We start from the raw sequence: 22,471 nt of genomic DNA, 5'->3' as shown, positions 1-22,471 counted from the left end.
CCCAACTTGTGGACTAATGTGACCTCTCACCCCTACTACAGTAGTCAGCTGTTGCTGCCACTCCACATATGTCACCAACCGTGTGTGTGTGTGTGTGTGTGTGTGTACCTCTCTCTCTCTTCACTCTCTTCTCTCCCAATCTCAGTTCATCTTCACCCTTTGTCTGAGTCCTGGTTCGCTGATCTGCAATGCTCTATGAACTGGACCTTATTATACTTCACACAAGCAGCTGACAATACCCAAAGCTGCCTCGCTAGCTGACACTAGCTCTGCGCTTCTGCATGACTAAAATAACATGGCAGTACTGCATGCTCTAACAAGAGCAGCACCATAAAGAACAGGAGACCGCTGCAGTTAATGTAATTCCTTTAAAAAATGCATTAAGCATTCATTCATTCAATCGGTCACAACCTAGAATTAACAAACTCTACTACTACCATTTTAGAGTTAATGTGTGTATGTGAGTGTAAAGTCTGTAGATGTCACTGCACAACCAGTGTCCTGAAGTAGACCAATATAGTAACAGGAATTGTGAAGGAATTGAAAGGTACTGTATAGCCCTCAAGCCATTTTTAAGTTCTCCACTCATGTACTTGATCTTCTCTCCTGTTCACACTCTATACTAGAGAAAGGGCAAACATTTAAATAAAATGTACACAAAAACACAGCAATGTGGCCTACTGATTACAGACATTCTGAAATTATAACAAAGATAAAGAAAATAAGACAAATAAATGGATAAAATACAGCATGTTTTTCCCTAACAGTTATTAAATCAGCAACATGCTATGAGGAAGGTCAGTATTTCTCTAATCTAATTCAGTGTGAGTGTGAATTAATATTTCACAAAGATTATGTCATTTCCCAGCAGAAATTTAGAGAATTAAGTAGCTGTAAAATGAATAGCCTAGTGCCTGTATATTTGCGTTCCTTATTTCAGAGGTATATATCTAGACGGGCGCCTGAAAGATTCCTGAACAGGCTGATATTCAAATCTGCACCTTGCTTTACAAATGCAACATTTTTTTGGTATGGAAACACTTTTCCCAATCTCAACCTTTAACACACAGTGTTTGTCAAAATTAGTTATACTGATCACACAGTGTTTGTCAAAATTAGTTATACTGATCGGGTCTTTGCTCCGAAATCAATATCTTAAAACGAGCGCTTGGATTCTCACACATGCTCTCTTGCTGAGGAGACAGAAAGGCAGCGCCCGTAAACGCCGACTGCAGTGTAGCTAAGCAACAACATTTTCCTTAACAAAGAGAGTGTCAGCTCAGCTGGCATGCTTGGTAAAGATGCTTCTGCCCAAACAAACACAAAAGGGCTCCACATACACTGTGTGTGTGCACAGCCCACTTTATTACGAGAGTTCTCCTTTAGCTCACAATAAGCACTCAGCCTTGGGGTTCTCAAGAGGAGGACCAAACAAATATGAAGGTCAAAATTACACATTTTAAAATTACCCGTGTGTCAAAGCTTATTTCCAATCTACTCAACTACTGGCTGTTTAGTGTGAGAGGGAATTACTGTCTAGCCAGGAAAGAGGTGATAGTATTAGTGTGGGTGATTTGAGAACAGGAGTAACAGGGCTCCACTGGTGGTCGAATGCTGCTAACGAGGAAAGCAGTAAACACTATTTCAATTACTCTCTGCGTCTGTCTCTCTTACGCACAGTACACAGACATAAACACAGACACACACACACACAGAAGCAGACACTGTAATGTGTGAGAGCCCGACACTAGAGGGACAGGGATAAGATTCACTTACTGTCAACCTGGAATGAACTGATCAAAGACCAACGTCTACAGCTGTCACAGTATACAACATGTGACCTTTTATATTATCACTGGTCCCGGATTAGCTGTGAAGCTGGTCATTTTAATGAAGGCAAATACTAAAAATAATAACAAACTGGCATTTTAAAGGTTCAAATGCTTGTCACTGGGGTGGTATCCTGAAGAGTTTGTCTTTTGTCTCGTAGGAAGAACATGACTGGATGTTTTTGAGAGGCTGAAACGATTTCACTGGACTTGAAATGCAAGTCAAACCATTCTTCTGAAAACAAGTAAACAATGAAGTAACTCTTAAGTGCGGTTTCTGGCACAGTAAACATGGTGACATGCTGCCCTCTAGTGGTGACTCCTGTGTTCTGCATTTGGTTGTAGTCTTCTCAGTTTCCACGGTGACACAGCCAGGAAGAAGAAGTGACCTCCAATACCAAACATCTTAGAACTCCTTGAGATGAAAGTGAGAGAGAGAGTATGCCTCACTGGACTTTGATGTTCTGTGTGTGTGTGTGTGTGTGTGTGTGTGTGTGTGTGTGTGTGTGTGTGTGTACATGTTTTTATATCTTCGTGGGGACCAAATGTCCCTACAAGGATAGAAAAATTTGATAGGCTTTTTACAGTGTTAAACTGCAGCTTTTATATATGTATATAAAAAAAACCTATAGGTTTCCTCTTAGTTACTGAGGTGAAGATTAGGGTTGGATTTAGGTGTAGGCACAACATTAATTAGCTGCAATGGAAGGTCCCCACAAGGATAGTAAGACAAACGTGTGTGTGTGTGCATGTGTGTGTGTGTGTGTGTGTGTGTGTGTGAGAGATACTTTCATGATAATAGAGGCAGATGTAGCAGACTGTGGCACTACAGCACAGAGTACGCATGGCAATGAGCCAAGTGGGCCACGGCCCAGAATCCTTACTGATGCTCACTCCTTTTAAACATACATACACAGAGAAACACACCCACCCACCTACTCACACACACAGTATTACGATCCATGCATACATTCCCAGGGCGCATCAGTATCTGTTACAATGTTACGCCCATACTGATATACAGATTTACACAGTCTACTGCATAAATCATATATAAATCCAAAAACATTGCACATTTTCTTTTAAATAGAAATAAGAGAGTATAATTGGACAAAATAGAGGAATATATGTGTGAGCGTTAACAACAAATGCTGCCTTATATATTGTGTATTACTGTCTTTTTGTTGTTATATAAGCTGATTTCATTGTTTGTCTCATTGTTGTCTGATATGTCTGTTTCTGTTTGAGCCACGCTGTAAACCCAATTTCCCGTATGGACAATAAAAAACTGAATCACATTATTTGTTACTGGGATCCTGGCACAGGGGAAACGTAATCAGAGTTGCTCTGACACGTTCAAATCTGTTTTAATAAGTGTTTTGAGACATTTTGGGTAATTTTCCACCTCTCTTTTCTTTTCTCTTGTCTCAGTCAGTTTACTCACCTCCTGTGTAAGGTCATCAGTGAGGTCAGCATTTATAAAAACAATGTTTGATGGCACAAACAGATACAATAGCTGCTTTATAGAACACAGGAAAATGTAAAACCTGAGGGAGATCTACTTACAGCTAAGTCGAGAACTATGACTAATAAAAATCTTAACCTGGTTAACCAGAAACCTGTCATCGTCAGCTCTCGCCAGAAAGTGGCTAATAAATCTGATGTATTTCAGTGACATATACATCATTAAGATCATGACAAATTCAACGTATAAGTCAAGTTTCTCTCCTGCATTATTATAAACTGGTTATAGCAGACAACTGATGAGGCTTCTTCAAGACTGATGATTTTTCATGGAAAATTACTTGCTGCTTGTATTAATTTCACTGTTGTCCGTACGGACTTGTCTCCTAAAATAGCTTTTCTAAAGGGAATAAGAGGAATGTGTCTCTGCAGTGACAGCTGCTCGGCAGCTCATAATTAGGACTCTGTGCGTGTGAGTGTGTGTGCATTGTGGACTTAAGAATCCGAATGGCTTTGGAGAGAAATAGAACAGCAGTCTGTGTCCCAGGAATAGCAATTATGAATTTAATAAAGCACATTAATATGAAAAAAAAAAAAAAAGTCTAGGGATAATATGGGGTAAGTGCTTGGGGGTTGGACCGGCTTTAGAATTAAACAGACATCAGGGTATAAATTGTTCAGAAAATTATAGGGTTACTCTATGGTGACTATGTTTAAGCAATTAGATTATGGTGAAGTGTGTGTGTGTGTGTGTGTGTGTGTGTGTAAGCAGTTTAATGCTTCAAGGCTATGTTGGGTAAATATAGCATTCATATAGCCACACCCTCTGCCCACGGCACTTTACAAGATACTCAGGAATTTACACTGATCTGTTACTCTTATCTATGCTTTAGCTATAAAGCCCGCCTCACCACCCTCCACCAGCCACAGAATCCGGTGTGGAAAAGTCTACCTTGCTTTATAAACATTAGTCAACACCTCCTCTCCTGATGTACACAAAGCTGTGTTCATACAGCATCTTGACATTTAACTTCACTATATGCTGGCCAGCGTATTTGGAAACAATTTTTTATGGATTTAACACACAGATCACACACAATCTCACTCATGCTAATACACAAAACACCAAAACACACCCACCAGTCTCTCCATTTCTTGCTCTTTTATCCTCTCGTCCCGCTGCCAGCGATGGTACTCCAGCAGTTCATCCTCATTGTCATTGATTTCTGAGATGCTGTTCTTACGTTCCCGTGCCTTGGGCTGAACCCATGGTTCTCTGGGGTTCTTCCTCTGACTACGAGGGCTGGTTAGGGGAGAAACCCCAACCTGGGTACTCAAACCTGGGATCTGATTAACTCCAACACTCCCTTTTTGCCTCCCACCACTACTAGTGTGGTCCTTCACGACAGCAGACACAGGAGAAGGGCTTCTGGCCCGTAGCCCCCTTGTTCCAGCAGCGTCTTCCCCCACTAAGACTCGTCTGTGCTGTCGAGGGCTCTCTGGGACACCTTTTCCTGTCTGGCTCCGAGTTGTGAGGGGTACCCCAGGTAGGGCTCCAGGTAGGACCGGGACTCCCTGCAGCCCACGACGTGCAGTAGAGGGGCTGGGAGGGGGACGTTCTCGGACTGGAGTGCTGTTGGATGGTTCTAGTGCTCGGCGGGTGGACTGGGGACACTCCGGAGGAATGATTGAGCGCAAGTTTGGCTGAATGGACTGAATTCCAACATCGACAGAGGGAGTCTCCTGGAAAGTTGAGCCTGCACTGGATCTAGGACTTGAGGAGGCAGAGGAGCTGGAATTCATGATCCTGTTGTCCCTGCCTGCATCTCCAGAGAAACCAAGAACTGAACGTGGGCCTTCTGGACCTCCTCTGACCTGAACGTCCTGGTTTTGGCCTTGGCGACTGGCTGTAGGACTTGGTGGCGCTTCTGTCAAGGCTTTTCTGGGAAGCCTAGGACTTTCCTGTACCTTTCGCCCCCCACTGCTACTGCCATATCGAGCTGCCGATTGCCGCGGCTGAGGAATTGGGGGCTGGACAGTATGATGGTGGGAAGTTGAATGTGAAGGTACAGAAAAATTAGCAGAGTCCACACGAGTGCCAGGACTGCTGGCGATTGAGGGAGATGAAATAGGAGAGAAAGGAGGAGTGGTGTTTTCATAGCTAGATCCCACAGACATGGCTCCAGGGCTGGCAGGAGAGGAAAGGAGATAACGACCACCTCCATTGAACATGGGTGAAAGAGGCAACTGTGGGATGGGGTGCTCAGGGTGTTTTCCAGCCTCAGCTGCAGAGGCCTGACAGTCATTCATAGTTAAAGAGTCCATGATGTCCTGAAGATCCTTCTCTATAGAGGGGGCCAGAGGTCCATGGCCTGGACGAACCCTCTCATGAGACACAGGCTGATGGTTTCCATTGAGCAGACCATGGGGCTCTGTAGGAAATAGTAAGTACTAGTTTTAATATCACATAGGTATTTATATTAATTTAGGCACTTCTAGAAAAACAGTTGATAAAATTACTAGTGTCAGTGACAGAGTAACAGGTACAATGATTTAAAATTCTTTTTTTTAAATTCTAAATTCATAATGATTTATTTTGGTTTCGTCAGTTGTTGTTTGAGCACCTGCAGATTTCACTTACCACATATGTACACTATGCCTAGGCAAGAAAAGGCTAAGCAAACACACACTAAATCACTTTATCCCTTCCTCCCTGTCTCTGTGTTTAACAACACACATATGCACATGCACCCACACACACACCGCCACATACAATTACCCCGCCTCATATCTCCAAGGCCACACACATACATACAAGGAACTGGGTGTGGTATGCCATGCTGCCTCCCTCAGTACAAAGGTCAGCGAGGACAAAGAAGAATAGTCCCTGAATTACAGCATGACTCATACTACTCACACCGCGCCACTCTCCACCACACGCTCCTTCCCACAACATCAATTCCCCACACACTGCTGAAGCTATGGCCTACTACACTCCTCACCCTGTAAGCTTATTTAAACCATCTCCACCATATACTGGGCCTTCTACTGTGCTCTTCACTCTCAGTTTCAGAATCACAGTATATATATATACTGTATATATATATATATATATATATATATATATATATATACTGTATATATATATATATATATATATATATATATATATATATATATATATATATATAAAACACACACAAAACAAGCTTAAATCCAAGAATACTGACACTTTGCCACACACAGTCACCAAACAAAGCAACATTTTTGAACTTCAACCCTGCACCTACCAGACGTCATACCTTCAATGGCCTCATCATGGTCATGACGTCACATTTATCCAGCATAGAATTCCTCACAATAGGGTTAAAGCCAAAGGGCCTTTCCAAAGACTACACAGCCATACAGAAAGCTCCTCAAGGCATTCAGTGTGTTATTCATTCCAGTGGTGTCACTTGTCTCCTTAGAGACTTACTTCCTGTGCACGAAAGGCCAATGAGTTAATAAAGCACTAATTAAACCAGTGCTGTGTTCAGTAAGTGGAGTCCATTTTCCCCAACAATACTCCAATTATAAATCAGCACTCAGCTGCTTTCAACATTTTTTCTGTAATCATCTAAATGGAGGTTGTAAGTAAAACTCTTCTGGATTACAGGATCAAAGCCTCTTTGTATGCACACCAACACAGCTGAAATTTTATCCCAGGCCTGTGCTTACATCATCATACTGTATCAATGTACATGATATAACATCTAACTTTGAAGAAAACTCTATATCAGCCTGTTTTGCAGTAGTGAATCAGTAAATGTAGTCATGATATAACTCCGAAGCTCTACCTGAATGTCCTCTATAGGTGCTGCTGAGCCCAGCATTTCCTTCTGGCATCATACTCTTCATCCTGAGAGCCTCCTCTGGGTGGTTGAAGCGGAAAAAGGCAGACTGGCCAAAACAAAGCATGCACCCTGTGACACGGAGGCAGGGAATGACAGAGGAATTAGCATAACCAAACAAACAAAAAAATAAGGCTGCTTGGCAAGAACATAATTAAAAATCATATTATCCTATTAACATTTAATAGATTTAACCTAAAGTGCGTGCGGCCCATATAGGAAACATGCCCCCAGAAACACTGTCAGCATGGTCTGTGAATTCTGGCAGAATTCTGTTCCACAGCCACAGCTAGTGATGTGATGTGTCTCAACTAGATTTGTGTGTGGGACAAATCCTGCTTGTGTAGTTATTTTTGTTTGGACCTGCCTGTGATATTTTCTAACAAATTGAAACCACGGTGAGCCTGACCAGGCAGTCAAGGATGCGGTAAATGCCTCACACAGCGCCGACATATATGCTCTCAAATTAAAGAACGTGGGGTTTCTTTGTTCAGTGAGCTTCATATCTGACCGCTCATTCACACCGACGTCTCAACCAGATGCCCTGTGAAGCTTCCTGGCAAACTTTCTTTAAAAAATAGGTGCACCTCCTATTCATATCTGTATTTGAATTCAATGAGAACACATCTATTCATTCTGAATAATGTATCTGTATTCAGATACATCCTTAATATATACAAAGATTCTTAATTAATTGTTAAAAGTTATAAAACTACACATGAACGTCTTGGGGTTACTTTTATTGGGCAACTTTTACTTACTTACTTTTGTATTGCTTATTGTTTGTAAATCCACAAAGCTCATTTCATGTAGGGTTTCTTTTTCATTTTAAGTAAATATTTTTTTAAAAATCCATCCATCCATACTTTATGCCATATTTGCATTTTGCATGTCCATTACTTTAAGTGCAAAACTGTGCTGGGTAAAGGTTCATATGAAACATTCTCCGTCAGGGGGATGGTGGAAACACGGTAGACGTGGCATTGTTATGACTGTGCATGTACGTGTATGGGAGTCCACACAATCTCAAACAACAAATTTTCACCAATATTGTCTCACAAGGTTAGGAAATACGTGGAGGTCTCTTTAGTACTTGGTGACTATTTGAATTCTTTTATTCAATTCTTATTATTTAATAGGCCTATTTCATTGAATTCTACTGTAATGTGTGTAAATAATGTGAAAATTTTAACACATACAACAAATATCTACCAAGAGTCTGAGGGAACAGCAGTTTCAAGTATCCTATACTTACACAAATACACATGAACACAAACACACACACACACACCACTACTTACTGCTCTGCTGTGCAGTGATTAAGGAGACGGGTGAATCAATACTGTGTTTGTCACACTGGCCATAAATTATGTCTCAGGCCTCCATTTCATAATGAACAGTGACAGTACAGGAAGCATGAGTCTAACATGAAGGATGTAAATTACAGCATGGTCTTAGAGCACCAGATATGAGCTGTCACACCTGCAATAGCTAAGGCAACTTTGATTTAACCCTGATGCTTGAAAACAATAACTCAGCTGCCCCGGGCATGAAATAGATTATGCATTCACAACAATGTAATTCATATTCAGAGCATGTCCTGTGCTGTCTCTGCCTCTGTCACTGAATTGATATTGATGCTGTCTTTCTTTTGATTAAAATATATATTGTATCTCTAGATTGATTCATATTTATTCCTGATAGCAAGGACAAATCAGTGCAACATCTGAACTAACATCATATGTGCAATATGTGCTATTTGAGATCATAAGTCCTAAGTTACAAACTTCCTGTAGTCTGATACTTGTTACATAAACAAAATAAATTAGGTTGTCTATCCTAAAAACACTCTTTCACGGCTCACTTCTCTTCTTACCAGATGGCCAGCAGTGGCACAAACGCTCACATGCACAACCCTGTGAGAGTTCTCGCACAGAACAGTCTCTACGGTTTACAAAAAATGGTGTGAAAAACAAAAATATTCAATGAACGGCAGTTCTGTGGGTGGAAACATCTTGTTGATGAGAGTGGTCAGAGAAGAATAGCCATACAAATTTGAGCTGATAGGATGTCTACTATAACTCAATAAGCACTCTTTACATCCATGGTGAGCAGAAAAGCATTGGAAAAATGTTGTCTGGTCCAATTAATCTTGATGTCTTCTGCAACCTGCAGATGCTAGTGTCAGAATTTGGTATCAACAGATTGAATCCAGCATGAATCAATGCAACATCTAATAACACATGTGAAATATGTGGTATGTAGGATCACAAGTCCTAAGTTGTAAACTTCCTGTTATCTAATACTTGTTACATAAACACAAGGAAATATGTCATCTATGCTACAAACGCTGTTTCAAGGCTCACTTCTCTTCTTACCGGATGCTCAAAAGTGCCACAAACTGCCACACACACTAAACTGTGAGAGTTCTGATGTATGGAAAAAGATAATGGGTCTTTTTAAATCCTCTATGTTTTAATCCATTATGTTACATGTATATTTTGGACATAAAAATGAGGCCACTGTGTATTACGATTGAGAATGGATAGATATGAGCTTTTAAAACCTTATATATCAGTTGGTCAATTATTGTGAATACTTCAGAGTTACATTTTATACACAGTACATGTAGGAAATGAGATATTAATGTAGGAATAGTCAATTTTTTATTTCCAAAATGTACAAATAAACTGGAAAATATTCAGAACATATGTACAACACGAGTGTAAGCACGAGTGTATTATATCGCTAAAAGAAAATTGCAAAAATGCACTTCACCAGAATTGACCAGAATTGTTTGGATAGGCCTTGTGTCATTCGTTTTGTAGACACTCCCCAGTGCCCCTTCACTCCCAAACAATAGAGCTATAATTTGTATGGCTGACTGGCCAAGTGGGCAAAAGCTAAATGCTGAAATCCTAACATCAGCTACCCGGCACACTGGAGACACGGAGTTCCGAATCTAGCTGCTGTAACAAGTAGAGTACTTGTGTAACATGATAAGTCACTCAGGATATGGAAATCTAATCATCATTAATCATAATGAGCAGAGTGGGCAAACGCTACCATCAGCCAGCCTTTACACGGCGCTCCGCTGCGGCAAACCGAGTTCTTCAGTAACATAATGATGATAAGTCACTCAGAATAAGTGAAATAAAATTGTTATAATTCATTACGAGCTGGATTTAGTGTGTTTTCGTACTATCACTTGGCTTTCAATCACTTGCATGGTAAGACTATAAAGTCGCTCAGGATAAATGAAATATAACTGTCATTCATCACCAAACACAATAAATCAGTGCCTCTCAAGGGGAGAGCTAATTAACTGGAGGAAAATTCTGGCTTCGTCAACAAATTCTATATAACAACTGTGTGCTGGGTAAAATGTAAAGCATAATTAATTAAAGTCGCTTGGTATATTGAGAGAGTGTCGCGGTTCCTTATTATTCTTTTCTTTTATTGCCTAATGATGATAATACTAATCCTCATGATGGTTGAATGTGGTAAATCTAGCTGAACTTTACTCTACGGCCACTGTACAGCATGGGGGCGGAGCTTTGTGGACATGGGCGGGAACTGGGGTGGGCTCAAGGAGTAAAAAAATCATTTACAAATGACATCTTAGCAAGTGGAAATATCTTGAATATGGTAAAATTCATCTATTATTTCCTATTAAAAGATTACCATAAACCTATTACAAGATTATTACACCTATTTTTAAACATATTTTACTAATTTCAAGCATGAAATAATCTTGCTCATTTTAAGCTTTTTTTTTTCAAGAAAGAAGCAAAACTATCTGCCAATAGAATAAGAAAATTTAAAGTTTGAAATTAGTAGAAATGTCTAGAAATAATCTTATATTTGGTTTATTGTAGTCTTATAATGGGAAATACTAGATAAATTTGACTATATTCAAGATATTTTCACTTGCTAGGATGTCATTTTTTGCAGTGAACCCACCAAGTCTCACCTAATGCTCCTTTAGATAGATAGATAGATAGATAGATAGATAGATACTTTATTGATCTGGAGGAAAATTGCAGAATAACCACCTAGTTATAAAGCGAGATAATAGAAACCATGCAACCAACCTAATATCACACCATCTATACATATCATATGTTCATGAGCCGTAGACTTCCTGTAACCTGCACAGGTAAATTTCTGTTCTTCTAAGTACAAACAGATAGCCAGCCTGCGAGATAGTTGTGATGGCAGGAAAACATGGAGGCATTTCCAAAATCATAAATATTCATATATCCTGGCATATTTAATGAGGTCAATTTAGTAGTCTCTTGGGCCCTGAAGAGAAAACACATTAAGCAACGCCTCATTCTACATAATAATTAGTAGTATTTTAAAGTATGTTGCATTTACTTTCCTAGTTAACTAAGTGTATACTAAAAGCTAGTCTGTAGTCTACCTATTTTAATACTTGTTACACAAACAGTGAATTAGGTCATCTATTTCTCCTGTTTTCACATAACCAGAAAACTGCTCCCTGACAAAGCACTCAAAAGTAGAACACACCACAAAAAATTTATTAATTTAAAAATATTTAAAAATCTAAAAGGGTTGAAATATTCCAGTGTAAATCAGTCCTCCCTGTTATCCAATTAGGTTACATAGTGAACTGATTGAAGGTAATGATGAAAAATGGCACAAAATATCGAGCAGCAGGGGTCTAACACTGAAAAATGAAACCATATAAGTTAAAAAAAAATAAATAAATAAGAGAAATTTATCAACCAACAAAGAATTACACACAGTACAAGTAACATTAATGAGCTAGCTATAAAGCAAGGTGATGAACTTGAACACGTCGAGCAAAATGTTGATTAGACTGCTATTTCAGCACACACTGGTTTTGTTCTTTATATTGCAAAATAAAGTCAACAAAAAGCACCAAAATGAGCACAATTCACAGACAATTCAACTCAGAAATGATTTACTTACATTTATATACGGATGTCAAACATTAGAAAGATGGAGCAGGAGATGCTGCGACCTTTCTGGAACAAAATAATCCAAACTCGTTTCCTCTCAGGACGCCGTGAAGCTCTTCACCTCCCTCAGCGGCTTTGTTATGGTAATGTCCGGCCACTTATTGACTTTTCTTTTCACACAAAAGATGCCAGATGTCCACGGTCCACCTGTCTGACTGTTAAAGCTACAAACCAAACCCAAGCTGACAGAACAAAAAAAAAAAAAGTCCCTATGCTAACAGGCTAACAAACACCTGCGTCTGTTAACTTCTGAGGTAAAAAGTGTCTCTTCTCTTCGCGCGCGCGCTGTTCACTTAGTACTGAATTAACTGAATAGAGAAGGAAGAGTTTTGTTAGAGAAAGAAAGAGCTGGGGTTAATACTAGTAGGCCAGACGGCTGAGGACCAAAAAACGACAGGGTGTTGAACAGCTGTCCCAGTGCCGGCTGCTCTCTCTCTCTGTCTCTGTCTCTCTCTCTCTCTCTCTCTCTCTACCATAAGCGAGATTATTGTCATGCAGAGAGCTAAAGGAGGGGAGGAGGTGGCCTCCAATCTGCTGAATACCATTAACACCGACCATTTGTTACTAAATCGCATGTAATGAATTAAACTGACATGTACAGGCAATCAACTCCAGTCAAAAGAGACCCATTTCATTTTTTAAAAAGCCAGAAATCAAACAATAGTCTAGTAAAAGGATTTTACTAATATGAAACTGTGTGCTTTTTAAGTGCTTGCCTCTGTAAATTGGGGTGTGGCCAAATAGGTGGCAGCTGAAATAAGCCAGCCAAGTTCAGACCTCATATCACATCTTTAAGAGCTTCATTACTCTAATGTAATTCATGCAGACATAGTATTGATGTAAAATGTGTTGTGGGTTTGATTTGAGCTCGGGTTACTGTCCGTGTGGAGTTTCACAGGTTCTCCCTGCGTTCGTGTGGGTTTCCTCTGGGTTCTCTGGTTTCATCCCACTGTCCAAAAACATGCAGGTAGGTGGATTGGCTATACTAAATTGCCTGTAGGTGTGAACATATGTGCGTGATCTGCGATGGATTAGCATCCTGTCTGGGTTGAATTCTCCTGCCTTGAGCCCAGTGGATGAGTTCCAGGGATAGGCTCCAGATCTATGGCGACCCTGACCATGATAAAGTGGTTACTGAAGAAAACTGACTGAATGAATGAATAAATGAAATGTGGCCATCTTGACTATACGGTTGTTAGAAATTATACAAGAAGTATGATCACGAATGTACTCATGTTCATTAATTATTCATTGTGCACTAAGGAACTTGCTTGGGTTTTTTAAATGTACCTTTGACGATTGCATTACCATAAAATCAAAACTGGTGTCCTGGGTCAATCGGAATCTAATGTAAACAAAGCATGTAGTTTAACAAAAGATAAGTTATTAATCCACACTTTATCTATAATGTTTCATATTTGTTTCCTTGCCATATAATCACCATTGACCTGACAGGCTTTTGTAAGCCTAATGTAGAGTAATGGATGTATGAAATACTTATCAATTTGCCTGATGCAAGTCCTATTTTGCAAACTTTTAGTGAGGCAATTTTACAACATGCACTCCCTACATGCTGTTATATTTAAACTTAAGCTGCATCTACATATAAGCTAGATACATGGAGCAATTATATTGTGCTAAATTCAGCAGGCTTAAATGGCCACGGAGAAGGTCACTTGTAGTATGTATAGGTCACTTTCAAGGGAGGTTCAAGCACAGCACACGCCACTATTGTGACACTTCAATCTCTGGTGTATAAAATACTAAGAAGAATATTGAGGCTGGAAGTGGTTCATTGTTCATCTTATATCATCTCAATGTGTCCATTCATCTCCGAGCTGACATTTGAGGCATGATAGTTTGCCTAGCATTATATCCAACTGACTGACGCTATTGTTTTACCTCCGGTTTAAAGATCCATGTAAAATAAAAGACCCATACAATTTGCATGCCAACTTTCCTGATGGATTAAAGTCATATGTTTATAGTCATTTATCTACATTCACCACTTTTGTTTGAAAAAGTGCAAAACAACCTCTTTCATTCTGAGAAAGGAGCTCAGGATGCGAAGGGATTATGAGATTTGGCCATGTGTAGCTGAAGGCAAAATGAATAGGACAAATCAGGAAGATATTTTCTCTGATTTTTCCCCCAAACCATTCAACATATGTGTACCTTGAGACAGTCGTACAGGCTTTGCGACTGCCAGGCCATCCATGGAGCACGGATTGCCACAGGGAAAGAGGGTGATGGTTCCTGCCTGGTTTTCAATGTAACAGTGCAGGGCAGCCACTCCTGGACCCTGGATGTTGATGTCAGTGTTTCCATGGCCGAGAGTCGTTTTCCCTGCATTCAGAAAAAAGGTGTAGCATTGTCACTCCTATTTCAACCAACAACCAACTCTCTGCTTTGAGTAATCTTAATGAGAAAGTTCCCCTCCTCTCTCTGACCCTCAGCCATCCCTACCAGTGTCTAGACTGACAGATGTGCATAAAGAAGGAATATCTCATTTAATTTGCACACTTGTTCACTCACATTGTCGTATATGGGAAAATGCTATAGCAATAAACCTAAAGGGTGTTTAGGGGTTGTGTTTGTAGGCGTTTCATCTTGGATAACTAACTAACTTTTTAAACATGAATGGGTTTTTTTTTTCATTTAGTAACACTGTATATTCTCAATTACTATCCGCTGCCCATACTGCTCGCGTATGCAGACAAAACAGCTTAGGCTGAGGAGCTTTTAGCAGATTTTGTACATCTAAGGTCTATTTCTCAGAGCCCTCAGAATTTCAAGTGAATTTCTATGTATATCTCTGAATGTGAATATAATTTCAAACTGTCATACCAGTCAAACTGTTTAATGTATACATGGTGGGTATTATTGTAATGTGTTCCCACCAACGTCCTTCTAGCTGGCTTGAATTTATGCAGTCATGCGTTTTATACACAGTTAATTGACATGTGAGATTCATAAGTAGGTCATTCCAGCCATGGGGAAAGATTATAATGAAAAAATGGAGATACAAAGCATAATTGGGATTCTTATGACAGGTTTTAACTGTCCTTATTTAATAAGGAGAATAAGATGTGGCTGGCTAGCTGTGCCATGTTTTTCCTTCACCTGCTGACGTAGATTTTTTAAGTCATGTTGAATTGTTTTTGTTAATGTCTATTCATTCATGTCACAGTTGTTGAAAGTCAGTGTGCTATTTGTGGTTGCACATTGGCACACCACAAGGAACGAACGTCCAAAATTGTTTTCTTAGCAGCATAAACCACACTAAAGGCCTAGAAATGCATGGCTGGCCACTCACAATAATATAACAATAATATAAAAATATTGTGCGTCACAAAGAGAAGCAGAGAGGAGTCAGGTCAGCTGAGAGTCAGATCATGGGCCTATAATTTTCCCTGCAGTTCTAAAGCGAGTGTATTAAATCACACAGGCCTACTGACAATTTGTAGACATCTCTGAATAGCTAAAGATAACCCCTTCAAAACTCAACAGGAACGTTTAGAAGAGTGTTTTTTTTTTTTTTTTTTGCAATTTAATATACAGGGTCACATTTGTATTATCCTTATCGTAAATGTTTTTGAGGATTCAATCTTACAGAACATGAGACAGTAAGTCAGTTCAGCAGAGTGTTACATTTGCTCCCATTCCACTGTCAGGAGAGGGAAAGTCCTCTATTTGTCATTCTTTGAGTGATGATATACTACATAGCTGAGCTAAGAATACAGCAAAGAATATGTCATCCTGCTCTACTACACCTTCTACAATTCACTGTCCACACATCCTAGCATGCGAGTGCATACACACACAAGCCCTTGCTCTCAGGTAACTTCCATCCCATCTCAGACTTGGCTGCTTGCCATGTGGAGCCATTAGCAATGACGGGACAGCAGGTACGTGAGTAGAGCTGCTGAATTCAGTGAAAATGATGAGTAACAATTTTACCTTCCCTAACAGAATGGACAATTCTCATTGTCTAATCTAGTTACATTCTCCCTCAACAATACAGATGATATAACAGCCTAAAGCCAAATGAAAATAATGCTGACATTGTGACAATATTGTCACAAGAATGCATGATATTGACTTTAAAAAAAAAAAAGGTACCTAACCTTCTGGTATGGGTAACAGTGTGATGGCTGTGCTCAGACGTCCACTTCCCAAACTGACCAGATGGGGACGCTCTGCTTGGACTTTGAGGGTTTTGCCTGTCTCAATCAGGTCCAGTGGAGTACCCTTGGCAACACAGACAAATGAAAAAAAAAGTTTTATTGTTTACAGTAGGCTAAGAAATTCGAACGATATTAGCTGCAGTATCTTTCTGTTAAACTTTCTACCCAGCACAGTAATGCACATACACCGTGTCCACTGTTAGCCAATTATGTTGTCCAGTCCCAAAGGCCCACCAAATCGACCTGCCCTTTTTAGGATGATTGTGCTCCAAACACGATTATACTGACTCAATTAGAGTCATATAGTAAAGCAGAGCTGGGCTAAAAAAAGGCTAATGGGGCTAACCTAGTTTATCTCCATCAAGTATGGCCATGTATGCTGGGAGGCTAAGAGGATTGAACCTTCAAGATAAAAGATGACAGAGTGAACAGGCTCAAAGTCAGAGCCAGAGGTTCTCAAGGGCAACATGGGAACAATTTGTGCAAAGAAATGGCATTTTTTGGGGGCAGCGAGTCTAATATAGAATGAATTATGTGGTATAAGGTGAAAAATGCTGGTTTGAAATTGGTAACAAATTTGGAAAAATAAGGCAAGTCATAGATTCTTGTTAGAAGAATGTGATCATAGTTTTGGGTTATAAATTTATCCTTGGTTTCTGTACTTCCTCCAAAATGGAAGTCTGGAGAAGGACACTGCTGGAAATTTCTCCTCAGACTCAGTGCCCCCCTTTGTGCTGGAATAATTTGTCATGCTGTATGAAAGAGCTTTCTGTGTGTTTAGTTATACAGTATATTTCACTTCACATTAAACTGCACCCAGCGAGTCAATTAAACAGATGGATCCAAGCCCTCTCTTTAATAAAACACAAACTGAGCTAAAAGAGCAAAAGGACACCTGGGATGCCGTTTTTACCTGCTCTTGCTAGTCAGGTCCTGATTTTAACCTTTATAAAAAGAAACGGCAGTTCATAATGAGCTACCAGCAAGCTCGGAAGCAGACTGCTGAAAGCCCACAGTGGTTTGTTTTAGTCTCCGTATCTTCCCCTGTCATCTGCTAACACTGGGGCTATATATAATAGTGTTTAATTACCGCTATTGTAAAGTGACATTTCTTTCACCGGGCACATTGTGGCTAACCTTAAAAATGTATTTAAGAGTTTAAACTGAACTTGATGTGGTTTTGTGTATGACAGAGTTTGTTGGTTTAATTCTTAATCTGGCTTGGGTCATGTTTGCTTTGGAAATATCCAGTAAATGGGCTGAAGGTGAACGGAAAAGCGTATTTTCAGAAATTGGGTTAAGACGGGAACCATCACTATAGGGTTTTGTTTGAATTAATACTTACGTACAAAGATCTTGGCATAAAGTTTTAATGATCAAGGTAAAAAAAAACATATATTTTATGTATTGTGACTTTAGTCTGCCCCTTTTTCAAATGCCAGTGACTGCTGTCTCACCTGTAGCACCTGATGAGTCTGGCGGCCATGATCAGGAACGTTCCTGTTCAGGGTGTCCATGTCTTCTGGCTTACTGATCACTTCATCACACTCATTGAGATCCTGTTTTTAATATGGAGGAAGAGAATAAATGCAGGTTGGTGTTGGTGCAATGTACACTTTCTATATGAAAACTTGCCTGTTTATTTCAAGACACATGGATTGGTGATAAAATCTACTGTTTCTCTCAGATGACTCATTGTTATCCATTTGCTTGCAGGTAGACTCTAGACTAAACATTAAGGGCCACCTGGCATAATTACAATACCCTTAAGTAATTGGGTCTTTCATCATGTTTTTATTGCATTATTAAAATACATGGCACACAGGTGGCCGCTTGTTTCAGACTCATATTATCATATCTAACACACAAACTAGAAAAAGCCCAATGTTTAGGGCAGGTCCATGCATGCAATTCAGATATTATGCACAGTATGACTCAGAATGAGTCCTCTTAAATGCACACACTTGGAACAGATGCTGCTGATTATCTTCGGTTCGGACATATACACGTTTGAGTATAAATAGTCACGTATAGCCCTCAGGGCAGTACATAGTTCAGCAGACATGTCACAACAGATTAGTCATTTTAGGAAATCACCCGACTGTAATCACCTCTAAATCAGGCAGATGCCTAGAATAGAATAGACATTTGGGGAAATCACATTTAGATGAAATTCATTTTGGGCTGTATATAGATGAAATCATGAGCATTTAAAAGGAGACAGTTGCAGTTCTTAGAATAATATGGATCAAGAAGAGAATGTGTTATCTATCTATAGTGTTCAAAGGGCTACATGATACCCTCATAAGCCTTTCATGACAACTGACATAAACCTACACAGACATTTATAAATTCCAAATAGGTGTAAACTTTCATCAGTTAACATAAAACGTCTCAAGTGGCATACAGTATATGGCCAAAAGGTTGTGGACACCTGACCATCACATCCCTGTGTGCTTTTAGTCCCCCTTTATTTCCCCTTTGCTGATATAATAACCTCCACTCTTCTGGGAAGGCTTTCTGCTAGATTTTGGAGCATGGCTGTGAGGATTTGTGCCCTTTTAGCCACAAGAGCAGTGAGATCAGACACTGATGTTGGACGAGGAGGCCTGGGATGCAGTCGCCGTTCCAGTTCATCCCAAAGGTGTTCAGTGGGGTTGAGGTCAGGGCTCTCAACTTCTTCCGCCCCAACCTTGGCAAAACATATCTTTATGAACATCACTTTGGTATTGTCATGCTGGAGCAGGTTTGAGCCCCTTAGTTCCAGTGGTACAATGTAAATGTGGCAGGTGGGGGTTTGGTTTAGCGGGAGTCTGCAACAGGAGCATGGGGTAGTGGGCAATTAACATGGCACATTTTTTGCTTATCTGCATGGGCTATATTAACAAGCTGTGTTACTTTCCTTTCCCTCTTACTGAACCGAGAGTGAACTGAGTGCTCTGTGTGTGTGCACGTGTGTGAACAAGTGAGCCAGAATGAGCCACTGAAAGCAGCCAAGCCTCCGTAATTTTTCTGTGCTGTTATTTTGTTTGTTTTGGGTTAAAAAGTGCACATACAACCACTACCTGTGTCAGTTGAGTTGAAACTTTATCACTACAGCATACAAAGACATCCTGGATGGTCAGGTGCCCACAGACTTTTCGTCATAAGGTCTTGTTATAACATAATAAATTCATATTTCACTGATCTCAATTGATATTGAGACTCATAAAAAAGTCATGACAACTCTATGTCTCTTATGACTGGTTTGAAAACCTGCTGTATAACACTGTTATAGTGAAGGTTTTAACAATAACAATCATGACACCAGAATGACAGAGTTATCTATATTCTTTCTGGCCATTAAGTGCATTTAATTTTTATGTTCAAAAGATTTTTTTATGAAATCTTTTGCCAATGTCATGATCATGTTTGACCAATCTGATTCACAAATGGCCAGTGTTTTTTTTTTCTTTTTTCTTTTTCTTTTTTTTTTTTTTTTATATTAAGCAAAGCAGGAGCAAAACTGATAGTCAAATTAAGGCCAACCTTTGGAATGAAAACCTGCAACCACGCTTGCAATTTGTGGATAACATTAGACACCCCATGGCACAAAATCACCATTATGATATGCCAAAAATGCATTGAGCTAGAAAGTCAGTTGTCATGATGTTCTAAAGTAAGTCAGACCGGAACTGTCATTGCACAACCTTATGTTTACAGAAATCTACAGCACATGACCCAGACGTTGGGTTAACCTGATGTGACAAACTTGATGAAAACAATCTTTGTGACAGCTGATGCCTATTGACAGCTGATGCCTAAGACTTCATAAAGTACTCAGACCCGTTGTCCATAGGCCATGGAACACCTACTGTACTATTATTTGTGTACTTTTCTGGCCACAACCTTCAGAATCTTGTACATACCTGTATACACACACTGAATACGCACAAGTTTTGTTAGAGGAAGTGTTAGAGGAAGATGTAGTACTGGACTATTACAAAGTGCTGACACTGGAGACTTCTTCCATAAGTGTTAAACATTTCCTTAGAGAAAACATCACCATATCTATGACTATACATGTTTTTAATCCATTTTTTATCATTTACATGGAGTGTCTGCTATTCAAGTCACCGTGTGATAATATATTAAAATGAGCACTTTAATATAAACCTGTGATTCGCTTTACAGCTGGCAATATTTTCATATGAATGAATAGAAAATATGAAATGATATGAATAGAAAATTCATCAACATCTCCTGACCAGCAAACAACATAATCTAGCGTGCCTGCTGATAGGCTAAGGAAAAGGTTTGTGGCTGGTCATCTGCCATGTCAGACAAATTGCCAAAATAATTTCTGATGAAACATACAAGGCTCTCTAGCATATTCTAGAGGTTATAGCACTCATAGGTCTGTTTGGTTATATGTGTATGGTAGCTATTTTAAAGTTTACCAAATAACCCTCACGAGAGCGACAGTTTTGTTGGCATGCCCCGTCAAAGAAGTCAGCGGAATGTGAAGCTTCGCTTCTGTGGACAAGTAAAGACAGGCTTGCAGCATAATGTGAATATTAATCAGGGTTGAAATATTTAAGAATAATCTGGAGAACAGGCTGACAAAATGTATAAAGTTTCCTTTAGGAGCATGCTTATCCAAACGTTCTATTAAATCTTATTTTCCATCAGAATGTACATGGAGAGCCTCATTTTATGTATCTCACAGTGATGTTCAGTGTTTCTTACTATCTCTCAGAAACCCAGAGCAGAGAAATATCTCCATCACATCAAGTACACACTACTTTGAAAAATTTCTGACACACAGAATGTATACACAGGATACACAGGAATAACAGAGAATTACTGCAAAGACACACACAACACATATATTTCTTTAAATAGAGCCACTTCTCAGTGATAACTAAGTGGGAAACTACCATGTGATTTGGCGTGATTGCTTATTTCACTGTTCGTCTCGCATACAAACAAACAAGCGCGCAGTCTCAAAGCTCTTCTCCAAATGGCTCGTGTGGGCAAACCGGAGCACCATGTCTCTGAAACGTGTCATTAAGTCGGCAGTCATGCCACCGTGTCCTGGCCATAGAAGCAGAAAATAGCCTCAGCCTAACCACACAGCACAGGGCTCCTCTTACATGGGTTATAATCATCCACACACACACACACACACACGCACACAGAGCACATGCAGACAACTAGTGCTAGAAAGGAAACCACAGTGGGGAAATATAGCAAATGCAGATCTACACTCAGAACGTGGCATAAAAATTCCCAATCAGCAAGACTGGAAAACACCAGTGGATTAATAAGAACTGAAAGAAAAGTATGACAGGTATGTGCCCCTGAAACACAACTGATCTTCAGAAATAAAGAGTTGTTATAAACAGGTGAAATTCATATCATTCATTCATATAAAATGAAATTTATAACATCCTAATTAAAAAAATTTGATTGACTGTCCAAATCAAACAGCTGAATGGTAACTAATTAAACATGCAACTTTTTAATACTGCCAATAAAAAATAAAGAAGCATGAAACTATAATCTACTGAACTTCCACCTAGAACTGCATATAACCAGAAATCTACTCACCATCTCTTCTTACTCAAGAGCTATTCAAATATGGATCCATAAGCTTGTATATATTTAGTGTAAAATTATGTCCTGTTTACTTCTTGTCCTCTTTCTTCCTGACTAGGTACAGTCCATGTCTCTGCCTAAACACTCTGGAGCACAGAATTACAACTACAACTACCACCACAGCTGGAGAGAGAGAGAGAGAGAGAGAGAGAGAGAGAAAGAGAAGAGAAGAGAAGAGAAGAGGCATGTTTCTCTGAAATACCTTTCCCATAACTCTATAATATTTCTATTGCATCAAGTCTTTGGGAGGAATGCTAAAATGAGCAGATTAGCTCATTTAAATGATGGAGCTGAGCAGATGTAAAATTCAGAGAGTCTCTAGAGTAACGTTGTCTTGTTTACTACGCTAAGTCTCCTTGCCTGGATGGAAAATATGTAAAGAAGTTTGGGAACTATACCCATGTTGTTATCCAACAAACATCATTTAAATGCAAGATACAAACTGAATGGCT

General features: G+C 39.5%; 1 protein-coding gene across 8 annotated transcripts in view; it reads right to left on the bottom strand.

The window, feature by feature from the left end:
* phldb1a (pleckstrin homology-like domain, family B, member 1a) overlaps positions 1–22,471 on the bottom strand; it is a 56,070-nt gene that overhangs the window by 19,584 nt on the left and 14,015 nt on the right. For 6 of the 8 annotated variants that reach the window (XM_026922054.3, XM_053230558.1, XM_053230562.1 and 3 more), the window contains exons 2-6: positions 17,837–17,938; positions 16,320–16,443; positions 14,368–14,538; positions 7,130–7,255; positions 4,434–5,725 (exon numbers count right to left, since the gene is read on the bottom strand). In XM_026922054.3, the coding sequence (XP_026777855.3) occupies positions 4,434–5,725; positions 7,130–7,255; positions 14,368–14,538; positions 16,320–16,443; positions 17,837–17,938 (1,815 nt within the window). The other 2 variants (XM_053230559.1, XM_053230563.1) reach the window with 2 other exon arrangements.

The sequence above is a fragment of the Pangasianodon hypophthalmus genome, chromosome 27 (assembly GCF_027358585.1).
Source record: "Pangasianodon hypophthalmus isolate fPanHyp1 chromosome 27, fPanHyp1.pri, whole genome shotgun sequence".
In the NCBI taxonomy this organism is placed as follows: Eukaryota; Metazoa; Chordata; class Actinopteri; order Siluriformes; family Pangasiidae; genus Pangasianodon; species Pangasianodon hypophthalmus.
The sequence above is the reverse complement of the archived record's forward strand: the minus strand, read 5'-3'. Positions and strand labels throughout refer to the sequence as shown.